The 19846-nt window shown below is 42.2% G+C and overlaps 1 protein-coding gene across 2 annotated transcripts in view; it reads left to right on the plus strand.

Moving 5' to 3' along the window:
• Positions 1-19846, plus strand: part of nos1apa (nitric oxide synthase 1 (neuronal) adaptor protein a) — a 200774-nt gene that overhangs the window by 66371 nt on the left and 114557 nt on the right. For both annotated transcript variants that reach the window (XM_030082958.1, XM_030082959.1), the window contains exon 3: positions 17690-17782. In XM_030082958.1, coding sequence (XP_029938818.1) covers positions 17690-17782 — 93 coding nt within the window. The remainder of the gene's footprint in view (positions 1-17689; positions 17783-19846) is intronic.

Raw genomic sequence — 19846 nt, forward strand, 5'->3', positions numbered from 1 at the left:
CGTCTGGTTTACCAAAATGCCTCAATGTGTCACTCATCAGCAGAGGCAGAGAGACAAAAAAGATACTCTGTCACTGTCTGAATTTATTATTCAAATGACAGAGAAATTGAAAGTTCTGTCGGTCAGCGTCAACCCCATTGTGATGGTAATTAAATCTGTCAAGTGAAAGGTAGGAGTAAAAGAAGCAGGATGAAGCAGAAGTATGTTGCATCAAACCAAAAAGAGCACAAGATCAGAACGGCGCGATGTGATTAAATCGTGATTTCCATGATGACATTTTACACAGTATTCGGCTCAGAACGATTTCACAGGATAACGTGGAAATATGTTTCTGCACTGAAGTGTGACACAAGTCATAATTTCTCCAGGTTTCTGCTTTGATTGTGTTCTGATTATATAAACTCTGTGTCAGCTCTGTGTCTGCCTGCCTGCCCGTCTCTGCCTTCCTTTCTTTCTGTCTTTCTTTCTGTCTTTGTCCAGCCCTCATTGCCCCTCTCTGTCCAGACTGTGGTTGCTCTTGCTGGAATTCGTCCAGCCTCTCTTTCCCAGCTGCGGGGAGTTCACATTCTGCTCGGTCCGCCTGGAGCGGGTCTTGGACTGTTGTGTGATGGTTAGTTTGGTGGAAATGTGGACGCTGCCATTCACACACAGGTGCAAACCAAACAAACAAGTCTGCAGCTTCGAAAACAGATGTGCTGGCAGACGTGGTCCGGCGCGGCTCTGTTAAAAGTGTACTTCCAGCATGGACAGACGAGCTGCATGCAGACCAAACACAGTGCATGACAGCGCCATGTCCTGGCTGTTTATGCTCTGCTTGATGCAGGAATTCATGTTTTTCTCCAGCCTCCCGTTCTGTCTATATCTTCTGCACTGATGCAAACTTTTTTCATACTCAATTTTATTTATTTTTTTTTTTGTGCAACTTTTGGTGCAGCCTGGGTAATGACACAGGTGTGATCTCTGCCTTAGAGTTACCAATTCAACTTACAGGCAAGTCTTACGCCACATAGTAGAGTCTGAATGGCCAAAGAAAGCCACTGCAGGGAAAACATGCAAACTCAGCAGAAATTCCTCATTGGCCAGCAGTTTTCAGCAAGAAACAGTTTGTGCAGCAAGCACATCTTGATGGAATATTTAAGAGATATAGTTGTTCGACAGAATTTTCCACCTCAAGACAACACATGTTGAGTTATTTTTTTTATATGTTCAATTCTTGAGACTAAAAGGCTGCGATTCAAAGATGCGTTGCTGCTCGATTGCATTGGGTTTCTTCATTGTTCCTATAAGAAGCGAAATGCTTAAAAAAAACTGTTTGATATAATGTTCAAATCGATTCTGATTTTCTCACATATTATTCTTGTTAAATGATAAATGCGCCTCTTGACTCGTATTCCGGTGTTCATTCCGAGTTGCTGTGTACACATCCTTATGTTCAGTTTGCAAATTTTGTCCTTGATTCGAGAGGCGGCCCACGTGGCCGCTGACATTGATGAAACGTGATGCAGCCGCTAACGTCCAAAACACAAATGGTTTTGGGAAATGGAATGCCTTTTCATAAACAACATTGCTTGAGATTGAATCAGCCATCGGTCTGTGGAGAGGAGCGGAAGTGGGGCGGCAGGGGGTGATGTGCAAAGAAAAGATAGCAGGGATGGGGGGGCTAGTGTGTGTGTCTGTGTGTGTGTGTGTTGAAGATGAGAGAAAATATATGATCAAGTGAGAGGAGAGTGGCACACAAGGGGCCAGATGCTCTATCAATATGCCCGTGGGAATGGGAGTAAAAAAATGACAGAGTAGGGAGGCAGTGGGAAATGAACACACACAGATCCACAAGAATGAGCAGCAGTAAAAGGATAAGATTAAGATGGATGGTTGAAAGCCAGAGAAAAGGGAACCCAAGGAGGCTAATACACAGGTGTGAGCAAGGCATGAAAGTTTACCGCTGGGCAAGAAAGAGGAAAGTATGTTCTAGTTGGAGAAACAGAGAAAGACGGCGTCTCTCGGGAGCAGACGTGGGAATTGTGGTCAAGAAGAGGTTTTTGTAGGAGATGCAGACCTTGTAAATAATTTGTAATGAGTTTATGGAGAAAAGTCTTTGGTAAAGAAGTTGTAGATAAAGACCACAATTAATTTTTGCATTTATGCATAGTGTCCGAACGCCCCCATGACGTACACATCTTTATTCTTTTGGTTTGAGTATCGCTGTGTGCTTTTAATGTCATCTGCATCGGTCATGGGACTGAAGAAGCCTTCTTAGATCAAACTTGTATCTAATGCGGAGCATTTGGTCCCGTCATATGTAGAGACGGCTGCCAGGCCTCTGAGACCACATCTGTCTTTTCAACGTTTAATGTGAAATCACTGTTTTTTGTTTTTTGTTTTTTTTTTTTTGTTTTTTTTGCTTTATCATGTCAAAAAAGTTCCACGTTGACACAGTAACAGCAGGAACACTGAAAACCATGTCGTTAGCAAGCCACACACACATAGCCACCTGCACAGAGAAAAGTACACTATCAACACCAGCAATGGAGAGAACACAACATTCGTGTGACTGGCGACAAAGTTGGATTGTGATTCCAAGTAACTCTCAATTGGAAAAGGGTTAGAAAAAGAAAATCTGTCAGTTTTTTCCAATGTTGTGTGATCCAACTGGGATCCTGCTGCTCTGGAGGCTTCTGTTGTTGTTACTGTTCATCGTGAGCAGAAGAACTAGCTCCTACGGTCATGATAAGGAGTAGCAGTGCTTCTGCCGTCTACGCTGAGCCATTTTCAAAACGTTGCGTATCCAGTGGCTCTGTTGTCATGTGATTGGATGCCGGAAACTGGAGGAAAGTTTTATGTTTTCACTTGGAATCATTGACGTGTGTACTGTACATCCGTTCCACCAAAAACTCCCCTCGATCTAGCTAACTGTGTGACAGCAAACTCACTCAAACCACGAAGTTCTTGAGTTGAACTGAGATACTTTTCTCATCACCTAGTGGGGTTTGTTTCTCTGCATTGCTTTATATCATCCAGGAGCAGCTGGGCTCAGCGAGCCTCTGTGGAAACCTGTCAGCAGTGGCTCTTTTGGGTTTCTCGTTCTGTCGGACTGATTGTCTGACGCTAAGAGGAACAGGAGTTAACTGTCCTCAATGTAATTTGAATTACAGTCACAAATTGACAAATAAAAACAGGCATAAAACCATTTCAATCACAGTTTCAATCCAAACTCTAATTTTACATTTTTAATTTCAGAGTGAAAGTCGTCTCTTTGATTGGAAACTAATGCGACTTTGATTAGTCTCTCAGACGTCTTCATCTAAAGTCTCCTGCCTTGTTTTTCTCAGCTGGTTTAAGCTTTCTGCTCCCACACAAACAATTCTCTTTTTAATCGTTTCACCACAAATCAGCATTAAAAATGTAGGAAAAAACACAGCAATAGCTGTTGTGATATATTATTCATTATTGTTTGCAGATCTTGACAGTCAAGAGTTGCACTAAAAACAAATATTATTGCGACTTTGACTTGCTTTTCATCTGGTTTGACTCACTGCTGGCATTATCACAAAGACAGTGTTACTTTGATAAATACAGAAATGTACTGTAATTTTAAAATCGTGGCGCTGCTGAAACATGATAAGTTGGACCAAGTACACGAGGAACTTTTCTTTTGCCCGTCCTCTTGAACTGATAATTGAGTTCCTTAACGCGATGTGTGGAGATCTGAAGTAAAAACTGTGTTATTGGTTTGTGGAGAAGAAATTTGCGTTCAAGGATTAAAATTTGAGCCCTCATGATAGGAAACATCCTGAGAAATCTTTGACTCGTGTAGAATTTGAACAATTGACTATTTCTATGAAGGATATACATTCTATAGTCTTTACTCAATAATGATGCTTTGTTTGAGCTCCAGATGGTACAGATAAAGAAAAATGGTCACACTGACATGAGACATGCATTCTGCTCTGTGGTCTCTATGATGAAGACCCCATATTTATTTGAGGTTTTATTGCTGGAATAAAAACGGGACTTAAATGTTGTTGAACTGCGTCTCGCTCTCTCTGTGCAGGTTCAGATTTATTCACCCGACCAAGAATCCATAAATGTTTGCATGTAGCGGGTGAGCGTATGAGACGCGGCGTTTATACTCTGCCTCTGTGGTTTCTGCAGCAGTGATGAAGATAAATGGAAAAATCGACTCCGTGAGTGTTTATAATCATGCTATCATTGGAGCTTTCTCCTTTAGACTGGGCTCAATTTGAAGCCAATTTCTACATGAGCTGGATTCGTTTTATTGGACCTTTTTTTTGTTTTTTTTTAATTGCACGGCTAATATTGTCACTTCTCTGGAAATGCAGCGCTGTCTTGTGCGCCCACTGCCTCAGCTGTTTTTGTTGGATATATGCAGAATTAAATCAGAAACCTAAATGACTGATGAGAACAACAGTTTTTTTTTTCTTTTTCTTTTTTGCTGAGTTTGAAGTGAACTCTGGGGTAAAAACTGAGCCACAGAAAACGGTGCTGCTCACTGCAGGAGTACTCCGGTTTCCTCCCGTGGTGAAGAATGGGGAGAGTGAGCGGTTTTTCACATTGTGGCTGTGGAGGCCCCAGCTCCCCCTTTAACACCTCTGATTGTTGGCTCTCTTCTTCTACATCTTGCAGTCCCTTTTGGTTTTCCTCCGGGGTAAAGTGTCAGAGATGTCTGCTTCTTCTTTCTGGGTGATTTAAAGACACTGATTGGTTCTCGGTTCTCAGTCGGGGGTGTAACAGTACACAAAAACTCATAGTTCAGCTTTGCTTTTGAAGTGAAGCCTTGGATTACTCTTATTTTTTTGCTGCAGTGAAGAATAAAAAAGATTTTTTCTGTTATGATCATCTATTCTCCAATCCCGGCTGTGTTTGCATCAATCAGGGTTCTTATTTCACTGATCTGCTGAAAGAGGTGCTAATTTACTGGGTAGTTAAATCCTCTGCTAGCTGAATATTTTCAGTTGAAAAGTTTATGAAGAGTACGTCTTAAAATACATCAGATAAATGTATTATAAAATTCCAAGTAAGGCGGCGTTGCCACATCTCACGCTTGGGAAGTAAAATACAATTTGTCTGCAATTTTTGCTCAATGGTGGATTAATGACTGTTGAGATCAGTATACAATAAAAATATATATGCTTGCATATATTACACCCGTGCACCATAAATGAGTGCACTATTAGGAAAAAAAAGTTGCATTAAAGACATTTATGTTTTTCTTATCATGATTTATTACATTAAATCACTTTGGTTGTCCTTACAGTTCATCTCAAAGGAAGGAAAGTTTTTCTGGGATATTTTCTTGAGAGTGAGCTTTAACGGCACGACTCGCACTACGAGTGCAGAAATAAGTCATGCTGGGAGTCAAACTCAGATTGTGTCCTGCATTGTTTTCAGGCTTCGCTGCAGCACACAGTGTTCAGAGATCCCCGTCCTGCTGCTAGTTATGAAGGCTCTCTCTACTATTGAACACTCAAAAAAATGGCATAAGAAAAAAAGCATATCCCATGTTTTCAACATATATCTGTAGATATGATTGTTTATTTGGCTCTTTATCTGCCACATAAGTTATAATGCTTTTTTCTTGTTCTTTAATCTATTTAAAATGTCCAAAAGCTCATTATGCAGCTTGTCATAACAGTACAAACTTGTGGAGATCTTAAACAAAATGAGATTTCATGTCTGCTTCCAAAACATTTCTGCAGATGCACAAACAACACTATATGATGTATCGATTTACATTATCTTTTCATTGCAAATGGCTGCTTGTGTGGAAGTCATGGAATAACTGCTTCCATTAGCTTGGTGTCGGCTGAAATAAGACGTACCCAAATACCTCAAAATTATAGATATTAATGCAAGCATTGATTTTTTTTTCTGCATTTTCCATCGCCAACTTTGAAATAAAGTATCGGAGAAGTTGGTTCCATAAAGTTAGTTAGCTTTCAGCTGTGTGGTAATCAGGGAATTAAAGCTGGAAAATGAGTCGGTGAACCATATGGATGATGGGACTTTCTGCTGCACGTCATTATTTCTTTAAGATACTTCTCCCACTGGTGTATATCTAATGTAGTTAAGTACAATCGGAGGCCCCTGAACCTTAAAATAAACTGCGGCGGCTCCTCTAATTTGAGGGAAGAGGTTTTAACCAGCCTTCCGGTGCAGCCGCTGCAGACTGGAGCATGAGTAATAAATCCAGGTGCTCTGTCAAGGTTAAAACATGCTCTTCACTTCATCAAGCACCTAATGACAACACGACAGTTTGCACATTTAAGAAACCTTGACATTCAGCTTGTGTAATTGCGAGCTTAATGATCCGAGCTAGTAATTAAACTTCATATTCTCGCTATATCACTGCCGCTCCCTCCCCCAGTGTCGCTTATTCTTTACCTCCTTTCTGTCCAACTGTTCTGCTCGGCATACTGTTTCTACTTTTTGATCTGTTTGGAGGGTTTGTCTTCAAATTCTGCACCCAGAAGCGCTTCATTTATTGAGAGATTGCATTTTTTTTTTTTTTAGTGAATTATATTATTGTGCTTCATTCTTTGTGCACAATCACTGTCAAGTAACAGCTTTCCAAGCTCTTCAGTGCCTATTGAGACTTCCAAGTGGAAGAAAAGGGTTAAAAATATAAAATGGACAAACCTGGAAAAATGAAACGCTACGTTCAGATGTTTACTTCTGTAAGAAGCAGCTGAAAAATGTTTTGACCCGCTGGATGTAAAGATTCAGCCTAAAGAACTATGGAAACACGTTACGCCACAACAATCCATGTGATTAAACATTATTTTATTTTAAGTAAGCATTGAGCTGTACGGTAGATTGTTATCTTTGTAACTGAAGGTTTTCTTCTGTCCAAGGCAGGTCCCCCTTGTAAATGTCGTCTGTATAAACACAGATTAATTAGAAATAAATGCAACCCTGTTTTCACACCACCAGCGAGTGAAAATGCAGTTTTTGCCTTTTTCATTTCAGAAAAGTTTTGAGTTTAATTGTTCTTAGAACAGTGTCAGAAACAGCAAAACTACATAGTTTTCTGTTATCCTAGCCCTGTTTAAACTGGAGTTTATATAATGAAACCACACACATGCACACAGACACTAAAGCTAGGGTCGACGATCTTGGAAAGCTAGCATGTATTCGAATGTAGCATCTCCCCAAGGCTCCGCCCAGCTCCCGCCCCATTGGAGGAGCTCCCGTTGGGAGCGAACGCACTGGACGCGGAAGCGCCGCGCGCACGGAGTTTGTGATCGCCTCCAATGTCATTAACCTTTCTGACTGTCCGCACACAACGCGCATAGGAGCGCAGCGCGCCCGCTCCGCTTCCTTCTGTTTTTCCATGCGAGCTGTGAGCGCCGAGAGCGCCTTGGCAACGCGTGCGCGCACTGAACCAGGGCCAGTGCACGCCATTGACATGTACGCGCAGGGGGCTGGTAGAAACGGCGAAGGGATTTGATTGGTTTCTTAAGAGTGGTCCGCACCTTACGATTGGTCGGAGTTTTTACTGTCCTTTGGCCGCTACAGTGGTCATATTCTTTCTGCACCTTTTTCCGTCCACATAATGTATTGACTTCTCCCAGGGGGCAAGGAGCATTTCACTCAGTATGACTAAAAGTGCTTTTGGACAACATCGTCTACCCTAACTTTAACAGTCTTCGGTTTCAAAAAGCTGTGTTTTCCTTTGTTTCCATGGAGACAGTCTCAGCCCTTTCACATTCATCTTGGCAGACGTTCCCAAAGAAGTTGCATTTTCTGTGAATCAGACCACCGATGTCACGTAAACGGACTCCCACAATGCAACGTAAAGTTTTCCAGAGACAGTGCCCGAGTCTCTGTGGAGCCACTCCAACGTTGAACATGTAGCTGTGAGCGAAGAGTCCTGAGCTGACGCAAAGATCCTCATGTTATATTCAAACAACACAGCTGTCACAAAAAACAGGAAAGAAAAGTGAATAAACATGACCCTGCTTTTGAAAACATCTTCAGGTCTGTTTGATTTATTCCTCCACCAAAATTCATGCACATCCTCACATCGAATCCTGAGATTTAAATGCAATTGTGGTGAAATCCGTACTTAATGAGATGGATGTGTTTTTGTGTGTTTGTTTGTCGAGTACCACTCATCAAAATACAAAGTGCTGACTTTGTTTAAGTAGCAGTGTGAGTTTCGTCAGTGTGGATTTCAGCTGCCGGACGTGAACAGCCTTCGGCTGCGGCAGGAGACGTTCGGCGGGTTTACGGTGGTAAAGCTGGGGCTGCAACACAAACGTCTCCAGACTGAACGCAAGATGAGTTTAGAAAGGACAGGAAAGAGACGCATTGACATATAGTCAGTGAAATAAGCCAAACGCGAGATCTGAATCCAGACAATTATGTGGTGGCTCGGAGTAAATAAATCATTTTCCGTTAGCCTCTGAGTTTAAAATGAAGAGCCGCAGTATCTTGTCAGTCCATGGAGAGAAAATAGATGAGCAGAAGTGAGTGCAGGTTTTTGTAATGTGTGTGGAAGGTGAGCTGAATTTTGTGTAAGTGGCATAAAGTGGAAGCTGTAATCTCATCCTGAGGAGGAGTTATCCTTTAGGAACACACTTACCTTAAATAAATTGAAAAACAACAGCAACATAACGACCTCAGACGGCGCTGCTGTTGTCGATGAGTTATGCAAATGGTTTGTTTGCCAGCGATGCTTTGCCTCCATAAACCGTCTGTCTGCTTCCCTGCTGGGATCGGCGAACTCTCGGCGAGTGTTACCCGGCCGCCGCCGTCTACTGTGCGTCTGCGGGCTGGAGCCTGCATGCCTGTCTGAATCCTTTATTCCAGGCCTCCGTCGTGAGCGGCGGTCAGCAGCAGCGGTGCGGCCCTTTGTCATGCTCTCCAGGTGGATATTTGTGCGGGTGAAAGTAGCAGATGTGGCCGAGGACGCCGTCGTGTCGGCGCGCCGGAGTCTTTGTTGCCAAAATGATGGATTACGCTGGAAACGGGAGGAAGGGACCTTTACGAAATGAAGACCGGTTTATCGGCGAACGGTGGCTGCAAATGTTGGCCTGACTTATTTGCATGATGGATGGACCCATTGTTGGACCGGAGCATTCATTTCGTTTCACTTTGTTTACATGCAGGTTAATTTTGCGCCGGCGCTCGGCATACCAAGGTGGTCGGTCCTGACACCGCCGCACAAAGACAAATCCTGTTTACTGTAACCCTGAGCAGCGACACACAGGAGCAAATCCCTTCCCGAATGAGAGCCGTTTAATTAACGCAGAGTGCCTCTTGCTTCAAGGCTTGTCTGGACCGGTGGAGCAGTGATTGGCACGGTCGCCGCACCGTGACAGTGTTCCTGGTTCAAATCTTCTGGGTACATGTTCTCCATTTGTCTGTCTTCAGGAAATGTTGGTTTGTCAGGTGCAATAATTTATTTTTCCACGGTCGGCTAATTCATAATGAATTAATTTAAAATATGAAAGCAAATTGTGGTTAATCGCAATTAAATTATAAAAATTATGCACTTTGCTCATTAAAAATGGTAATCGGTTGAAAATCCTAATTGTTTCATACCTCTTGGCCACGGGGCAGAAGTCAGGAGCACAGAAGCCAAAAAATAGCAGTCTAGTCAGCCGACTGCTCTACTTCTGAATCCCTGTTGGTTGGAGCTACAAACCAGGGATACTTCGAATAGCAATCTCTGTGCTCCGGACATTTGGGCCTATTTAATGATGGATATTCGATATTTAAAAAAAGATCTGACTTAAAATGTAGTTATATTTGTATTTTTTAATGTGTGTGTATATATATATAGAGAGAGAGAGATGGGACGGGATCTTGCGAGATCAAAAATGCCACGAGATTTCTCGTCCATGCCTTGAACGATATTGAGTACGTTTACATGCAGGCAATAACCACTTCTTAAGTGGAATATTGATGGAATGATTCATTACATGGCGCACAGCCATGGAAACACGTGCAAAAACCTGAATATGCTCATATTCATATTTAAAAACCCGGTCGAAAGGGACATGAAATACTGTTCTGCGCATGTTCTATCCTCAGGGAATCTTGGTCTTTGAGTACACAAACTACTTGTGATACAGTTTAATTGCTACGACGTAATTAAATGTGCAGAAACGATTGTTCAGTTCTTCCTTTTTATTGAAAAAACGATGCATCGCATCATTGATCATTTTACCACGTCTTGCCGGCTCACACTCTTTTTCTAACAACATGCAGAGAGCCTGCAGCGGCTGCGGCGCCCTTCTTCCTCTGTGGTGTCTGTGTAAAATAAGGTTGAACATGCAAACAGCACACCTAGTGGCATGAAGTGCAAATGCAGCCATGGCGTCGTCTGTGCGCCGTGGTTTGAATGGGAACGTCTCTGATCATGTAAATATTAAAATCTCGTCTCGTCTCGATCTCGTGGACTCAATCTTGTGAGACATCTCGTCTCGTGGAATTTGTGTCTCGTCCCACCCCTAGTAAAGAATATTCAAACAGATACAAATAAAATTAAACTTTTTTGAAAAATTACAGTTTTCCCTACAAAATTGTGCTTAATAAAAGTAGTGCAATTAATATATTAATATTCGGTTCTCCGTATTAATATTTAGATACCAACACAACGCGAGAGAACAAACACTGGTATTTCGGACAAATATCAATGCAGAAGGACGTTAACATATTCTTCCTTGCAGTTTTAAATGTTGGTAATTTGACACCTGCATCGTCAGTAGCCACAATCCCTTAATTCTGAAAATTAATTCCAACGTCCGCTGACTTTGAAAACTGTAGACATGAGACGGATGAATGGTCCAAAGGATTTACTTTAATGTGCAATTAAGTTACATTTGAGCTTCAAGCCTCACATTGGAATTATGGAGAAGTTCAGAGTGAGGGAAAAAAAAAAAAAAAAATCTAAGTTAAGGTTAGTAGATTCATCTGATGGTTTGAAACCCCGCGAATGGTTTTCCTCAATGGATTCACTGTACACAGAACAACAACAGAAAAACGGCTCAAACATGCGTCTAAAAGGACCAAAGTTTGATATTCGGGTCACATGATGAATGCTAATCAAATTTTCATTAGCTGAAGGAAGCTGTTGAATCCACTCCAAAAGTAGAATTTGATTGTGGGTTTCTTGCCTGACTTCTGATTAATCAGTGAATAATGAGCCTGATTGGTTAATTGTTTTACCTGAAGGGATTGAATGAAAACAGGAACAGAGCTGGAGAAGCTTTTCTGCAGTGTGCCTTCTGGGTTATGGCTCAGAAGAACTCACAAGAGAGCCATCATGTCACTTTCAGGGACTTTTGCTATTTTATAAGATCCCATATAAAAAAAAAGGGAAATATTGATGTGACCCATTTCATTCTGACCAGCTCGTAGTGTGAAGGAGACGGAGGGCCAGCTGGTGCACGGCGTTTCAGTTTCACTCCTAAATGTTTGCTGATTGTCACTAAAAGCTTGTCTAAACAGTTTTTTTATTATACAACTTTTTAATTGGAAAAATAAGAGGACTGCGTCAGCTCAGAGTTATGTGTGAATCAGCAGTTCCAATCCTTCACATTCCCCTGAAAATTATTGAAAATGCAGTCAAACTAATGAACACAGTTTTTTTTTTTTTTTTTTTTTTTAAGACGCCTCATCGAGCGGATGCACTTTGGATTATTGTAAATGGCATAAACAGTGCTGATAACGGTGTTATCTGCGCTCATTAAAACATCCTCGGCACCTTGTCTGAGTTGTAGGTGCTGCTTTTGAGGACAACAGGAACCCGATAACTTTCCAGTGCTGTATGCAAATCCTCCAGCGCAGCAGTTTCTTTAGCGCACGTGTTTTAATGGCAGTTCTCACGGATCCTCGTATTGCTCAGGTTTAGCATCATATCACTGCTGCGTCTGCCGGGAGGAGGGGTGTGTGGCGGCGGGTCGCCGTGCAGTCAGAGACCGGGCGGCCTGGGACGCGAATAGACGGGCTTGTTATAGAGATGAGTGTTTCTCCGTGTGCAGCGAACACTCAGACGGTGAAACGCTGCGTGAAATGTGCTGCGCTGCGGCTGTAATCGCTCCCGGAGAGGTCAATGATGCAATCAAGCGGGTTTCAGTTTCAGATCTCACACATGCAGCGCAGCGGGCGACAACATGGATGTGCATCCATCCTCAGATCCATACACTGTCCCACCAGCTTATTTTTTCCATCCTCTCATTCGTTGATGCACGTGATCGATCATGAATCCATTTGAATGGGCCTCGTCCACCCTTTCATTCGTTCATTAGTGGCAGGTTAGTTTTCTTGAAACTGGAACCGTTTTTTTGGAATATTTCACACCAGAATCTTCCAGGGAAAGATCGCAGCGACGACAGCTGCTTGATTGGAACATTTTTAATTCAGTTAAATGCAGACCGTTATTTAAAAAGACAAAAAAATAAGGATAAACTAATCCACCTCAAAGATTTTCCAGGACTGAAAATGGAAATCCATCTCATGCTGACCCCCAACTTTAGAAAACACTCATGCGTTGAGCATCATTGATGTGTTGGGTGGCCACAGTCACCTGAACATGTGTGTGTCGGTATGTTCCTGCACATCTGCCGACGAGAAATTCTCTGAACTTTTTTGTTTGTTTTTGTTTCTTTTCCAGCCTCCCCGGGTTAGCACTGCTGGATTTGTTTGTTTCACAAACTCTCCGCCACTGTCTTTCTGTCTCTGTGTGGCTCACTTCCTGTGTTTGCTCCGCCGTACAGCCCGCCAGCGTTTCCCCGCCGTAAACAAACTGCAGCAGCGCTGGCCGGTTTGGTCCGCACCGGAGTGCAGATGAGCTTTCCCACCTGTACAAATGAAGCGAATTATCCAGAGTCAAGTGTGGTCAACTTCAAGGCATGGACTTGTTGCTCTTCACCACTGATTTCTCGTGCTGGAATTTCGAGAAAGCTTGCAGTTGAAGTTGCATCACGGCGACTTCGACAGAAGATTGCCATCCAGACAATAAAAAGTAGCACAGGACAGGAGATGGAAATGCGCCATTTTTGTTTGTTTCATGTGGAAATGTGAGGTCTGTCACCGTTCCCTCATCACGTTCGGGAGATCTGCTTCCTTTTCGTCTGCTGCTGTTTTTATTCTTCCAGCTGAGCCGGGACTTCAGTAGATGTTTAAATCACACTCTTTATATTCACCAGGACTCGTTCACTAAGTTTGTTTCCAGCTCTCTTTGTCATACTTTGTTTTAGGTTGTTTTTTTTTCCCCCACTCCAGTGTCGAGCGTATAAACTAAACTTGCTTGCGGTGTTGTTGGGTAGTTTTTGCACCCCAGCTGAAAATGAGCAAACGAGCGTGAGGAGTTAAGCCCACCTGCTGCGTTTTGTGTCACTTCAGCCTTCCAACCTGAGACTTTCCTGTTGTTTCTTGCACTGTGAAGAGCTGTTTTTTCTTTTTTTTTCCTTTTCCTGAAAGTGTCCTTGGGCCTCCTCTGGGCTCTCCATGAGTTAAAGTGTTCCTGAGCGTGAATGCTTTCCTGTCTCTTTTTGTCCGTGAAGCAGCCTCTCGGTGTCACAACCCAAAGGATGTAAGCGAGTTTGGCTAATGGATTCGTATTTCTGAGTAGTGGATTTAACTTATGCGTTGATCTTGAACCGTGGTTCTTGCTCTGTCTGTAATCTTACTTACAAACCTCTGATTTAATTATCGTCTCCCTCTGAATCATATTGAACCCACTCACACATCTACGTAAGCTAGAACTATATGTGTTTAGTTTTAAAACCACCACTTTCACACCCGATATTCTGAAAGGGACAATTAGGTCCAGCGACTGCAATTGGAGACAAAAAAAAAAAATCCCTCAGTGAAAGAGTCATACAATTATTATTATTGTTATTTTCTGCCTGGGCATTTTAATTAACATCACACACTTAATTGTTGAAAATTGCCTCAGAAAACATTATCTCCCGTTATCATCACACTGTTTACAGAAGCTGAAAATTAGTTGCTATTATGGGTCATTAGCAGATGGTGTTCGGGGGAAAAATATATTTAAAGTCCTCGTTTGACACATGTAATGTCAAGTTTTTCCCCTTCTTGATTTTCTCTCAATTTAATAACAAGGATACAGATTTTCCACCAAAAAAGATGAGTGAGTGCACCCTGAAATCAAATATTGTGGAAAAACAATGCCTTCAGGTATTTGACCAGCATGTAAACATGCACAGTATTGTTCAAATATCTTGTAAATGAACTCAGTTCACTTGAACATATAAGCAGCAATGATAAAGGAACATTATTTGTGCAGAGGTCTCACCCTGCTGCACTCAGATTTCAGGTGTTTCAGCTCCACTTCGTGGAATAACAGACATGATTTGGTGATTTTCTTAGATTAAACTTTAGTGAAATTATTGTTAAACTGGTCAGGTCTAGTTGTATCAGCTCATTATGTTGCCTTCAAAAGGAGCAGAGACGTTTAGTCGATCCTGGATTTATCAGATTTAGATTTTAGTGGTTGGGTCTGCTTCACTGAACCATGAATCATGAAACCAACATCGTGCAGGCAGTCTGCTGTTAAAATGGCAAAAATGGATGTTGACCAAATGTCCTCACACTCTGCGGAACCTTTAGATTGAGCCCATAAGGTTTTCACTCCTGACTAATCGACTGTAGACCTGTAACACTCGATTCTCGGAGCAGGACGGCAGCAGCTGAGCCTTTGGGTTTAGTGCAGATGCCTCATTGAGCTCTTGGCAAACGGATCTCACACTTGTTGTTCAACATTCGACAAACAGACACGCCAACAGCCAGGCTTGTTTTTAGTACGCTAAGCACAGTAAGGAGCACATTGGGTCCCTGCCCAGTCGTTCTTGAATCTTTTCCATTTGCTTTCTGCACAGAGTGACGCTAGCGGAGCCGTGCTATGCATTCCGCGGTCGCTTCCATTATATTGCCGCCATTCATACACGCGGATTCACCTTGCCTCCGTGCAGGTGGGAAATATTTCAATGCACAGATTGATATTTGATTTGGTGCCTTGATTTGAGTCAAGGGCGCAGCCCTCGGTTTCTGATAAATTCAGAGAAATCTGAGTGGTTCTCAATACTGTGTGTTGATGAAATTTTAATAGAGTCGCAAAAGTCAATAAAGGTATCCGTATTCAAAGTGTTGAATTGCTTTTGTAAATGATGAACAGCTACTCTAATGGAGTCACAGAGCATGGGAACAAAGAGGAGCTTGAGGATGAGTAATAAGGCAGAACAGCATTAATCTGAAGCAGGGGTTTTCAGAATGTGTTGGGATGAGCCCTCTGGCTCTCGTGTCAAGGGTCACGAACTCTGTTGAGTTTTTAACTGTGACAACAGTCTATCCAATCTGCTTTTCTTGGTCATTTGAGGTTATATATAATACAATATTATATTATAAATAGGAAAATATTTTGAGATCAGATCTGATATGTGGCAAGGCGACCGCCATGTAGCCAGCCTGACCAGATTTTATTAACATTGCATCTTTAACGTCTCAAATCTGCGACCATTGAGCTTTTTTTTTTTTTTTTTTTTTTTTTTTCTTGTAGGAAGTCTGTGAAAATTCCAAGTATACAGCTCAGTGTTTCTGATGTTGTGAACAAGTGTAATCATGAGAATCAGGTATAGGTCACTTGATAAAAGTCAAAAAATCTGACAGAATCTGAACATCAAGACTAGCAGTGTAAATGCAGCTACCGTCTTCTCCTCCGATTCTGCACTGAAGTTCATTTTATTGATTTCTGTTGCAGTCACAAATCAGTTATACAAATATGATCACTAATATGAGTATCAGATTATCTTTTTTAAATTGTATTCCTTGGAAAAGGCGTCCCTCAAACAACACTCATAAATTCTTCAAAGAGGAGGCCCGAGTCATAATTTGAAACCAGTTGCTTTAAAGTTCCACAGTGTTGCCTGAAAACCAGGTGGAAGAACTCGACTTCTACTTTCAGACTTAATTTAGATGTAATGAAATACAATTATCGTAATAAATAGAATTTGAGTATGTTTTTATTAGCAGCTGTGTATGACGTGGCAGATTGTTGGCCGGCTCTCAGAAGAGCCCCAGGTGACTGTGCAAGGTCACCTCTGAGAGTTGAAGGAACTTCATTAAAACTAAATTTGACATATGGCTGCCTTTTTTTTACTGTTTGCTGGGGCTACAAGAGTGAGTCTGCATCATTAGTTGAGCATAGCTTCATCCAGACAGCATCTCTTCTCGGCACCGCTGTATTCTTCACCTCTTTAGTTTCGATTTCTCGCTTCCCCACACCGAACAGATTTCCCATGAGCATCTCATACCTGAGACCAGGGTTCACTTCGAGCAGCATCTCAGAATTGCCATTCTCGTGTTTATTTACATGGACTTTCTGCCCTGCGAACCATTAATGAAAGTCCTTTAGCGGAAGCACGGTAATGCATCACCCCTATTGAGGCACGACGAATACCCAGGGAGAGTGCTGACGGTCAGAAACACACTTACAGATGGCGCTGCGGCGGCGCGCCGCGACATGTGGTGCTATACAACTCAATTACCTCCCACTCATTCAGAATGCTACCAATACGGTGGCGACGGTCGGAGAGTTATGGAGGCGTCGCTTGGCCGTGTTTGCGAGCGTCCGTGCACGCAGACGCAGGATCCCTGCAGCAGTGAAGCAGTGTTGTCGGTCCTGCCCTCTGTTTGATAGGTAAACAATGTGCTTCCATATAGCTCCGGCTGCGCTGGTGTTGTCTGACAGCTCGCGGCTGGAGGTGGTGGAGGCGGCCAGCGAGCGGGCTCCAGCTGGTTTATGGCGTTTAATTTAAACTGCGGCGCAGGAGAAAACTGACAATCAGACTGCTGTGAGGGGCATTTTTCCTGCAACGCGCCGTACCTCAGTGTAGATATCTGCAAGAAGCTGGTGTCAGTTGTAGTTTCCTAGTTTTAAAGCTGGATGCTGCGTCTACCTTTGAAATAACAAGTGCATTGGCTGCGCTGATGATCAAAAGCTGGAACGTTGTGCTTCGTTGTTTTCTTTTGTGTCTATTGCAAAAATATCAGAGTGAAACCAGATGAACCAGACGTGGTCTGATAGTCGTCTGACAGTCTCCGGGATGAAAGTGTTCACCTCAGCAAACCTTTAACTGTCTTCATCTTCTTACTTCTTTCTTTTCTTTTACTTTGTCCTTTCAATCCTTCATCTTTGTTCTTATGTTCTTCTTGCTCATTGTCATCTCTTTGTTTTGTTCTTATTCTTCCTCTTTGTCTTCATGTGATTTTTGTTCCTCATCTCATTGGTATTAATTGTCTTGTGTTCTTTTCCTCTTGATCTTCTTCTTTATGTTTGTGTTCATACTTTTCATCTGCTTTTCTTATTCTTTGTCTTCTTGGCATTTTACTTTTTCATATTTTCCTCCTCTTCTGTGTTTCTTTTCTTTTCATCTGTCAGTGTAAAAATGTCTTTAAACAAGTACATTTTAAGTCAATGTCCAGATGAGTTTTGAAGTGTCTTTACTCAAAGAGATAATCTGTAGAAAATGTGAATTTAACAGTGGAAAAATATATTGATTCTCTGTACTGTTTTCTGCCTCTTGCCATGACTGATCAAACTCACCAGAAGTCCAAACATACAGTATATTAACCGAAGGATGTTTAAATGATGGTGAAACTGATGGAGCTCTGCCTGTGTCTCTTCTCTCCACAGTATGAGTTCAAGGTGAAGAACATCAAGAAGAAAAAAGTCAACATTGTGGTGTCAGTGGATGGCGTGAAGGTTACTTTGAGGAAAAAGAAAAAAGTAAGTTACTTTTTTTCTCCTTCATGGGTAAATTCAATGTATTTTGATTGCATCATTTGAAAATGTTCCACAGTGAGAAAAACATGGGCCTGTTCTTGTGATAATGAGATGGTTTGTCAGTCTGCATTTAAGCTAAGAGCTCTTAAAGGCTTTCATTTCTCGCTCTCCCTCATTATTAGAACACATGGAAATATCTTGCTGTGGATGCATAAAACTGGAATAAACAAGCTGAGGCTGTGAGATATTATAAAATACATTGAGGTTATAATTAGAAGACAAAAACAGAAAACAACAATGACTTGAATATCTTGGCATGACGGGAATATCTTCAGTCGAACGAAGACAAAACCAGAGCATTCCTTTGAGATGTTCGGATGAACTAGATCATATATTTGGATTATGGTGATTGAGGGCCGTATGTTTTCAGACGGCAGATACCGGCAGTGTTTCGCTCCATTAGGAGGTCCTGCATGCAGACTGGAGATATCATCGGTAGCTGCAGGAGACTAAGTCCCTGTAGTGTCGCGACATTGGGTTAGTCACCTTTGGAAAAAGCCGTGCCGATTCATTTCCTGTATCTCTGTTTGTGGATGAAGGCGAAGATCGATCGCCTTCTTAATTAGAGGGCAGGTAGCTGTAAGAATGAGGAGATTGTTAGAGAGGACAAAGGGCTCGGCAGGGATGGGAAACCAATGAAAGAGCAGAGACGGAGAGAGGAGTGAATTTAAAGACGGAGAAAACGGCGAGAAGGCAGCCCGGTGGAAACTGCAGACAGTTGGTTCTGCTTTCAGGTGTGGTGAGACTGACAGCCGTGTCAGCTTAACCAGGGTCTGACAGGAGGAGAACCAGTGGATGTGTGTAGCAATAGGCGGCAATGAATTTTGTGTTTTGTCTCGAGCACTGAAGAATTGAAACCAGTCACTGTTTTATAAAGTGTCAGACAGCTCTGCAGCGCAGACTCCTCCAAAATGAATGACGTGTCGACTGCCGACCCCTCGTGCCTTTGCTCCGAGTGTCGCTTCTTTCAGGAGCGGCGTTCGCCGGTCTGCCGTACTGCCGTGATGAGTGACAGGTGAAGTGAACGCCGATTCCTTTCACCTGTTAGCGGGTGAGAAATTACACAGCGAGTCCTCAGAGTTGTTTTGAAAGTCTTAAGGGTTCCAGCAACTGGACAATAGAGCTGCTCAGTATCAGTTAAACTATCCGAGGATAAAGCTAGTAACTGGGGCATGTGAAGCCTAAAAACACTGCCTACCTACCGGGGGCTCCCAAACCTCCCCGTAACCCGAATATCACAATGCTTTATTCAAGAGCACAATGAAGAGTGAATGAAAAACACAACAGCCCACAAAGATACAGCCTGCTGTGTTTTCTCGACCGAGCTTCAGGCCCTGTTTTTGAAACACTCCAGTGCAGTCTCTGTATAAATGGAGAAAAACACAACTTTGGTAAACTGATTATCTGTTAATAAATGTCCATGTCCATTGCACCTGACAAAAAATAAGCTGAACAAGGAAAAAAAAAATCAATAATGAATTGTATTGTCTTAACGGATGTATTTATTTTTTTCAAGAGAACAAATAAACTTGGTAAATATAGTCTATCATGACTGTTTTGTCAAATGCCAGCTTCAGTAACCAGTTTATTTGAATGAGAACACCTAACTCCTTGTGTCTCTAAAGTTTTTCTTAAAGTATTTAGTTTAAATTCTGCAGTCTAGCCTTCCGTATTTCAACATTTTGCCTGAGCCATTGTAGGTAGTAAAGGACGTTTTTCTGTGCCACTGTAGCAGCACTCCGTTGCTCTAAATAGTTTCCACAATTTGAAACTACAGCTTAAAATAAATAAAATAAAACAAAACAGCCAATTACCTTTTAGCCCTGCTGTTGACTTCAAACTTTCAATGCTCGGCAATTTACAGCCAACATCACACTGAGACCGGTCTTGACTATTAGGAGCTGCTTTATAACACACACACACACACACACACACACACACACACACACACACACACACACACACCGTGTGACGCACAATTGTTGGAGTGACTCACTGGGGAAGAGA

This window comes from Salarias fasciatus, chromosome 23 (genome assembly GCF_902148845.1).
Source record: "Salarias fasciatus chromosome 23, fSalaFa1.1, whole genome shotgun sequence".
Lineage (NCBI taxonomy): Eukaryota > Metazoa > Chordata > Actinopteri > Blenniiformes > Blenniidae > Salarias > Salarias fasciatus.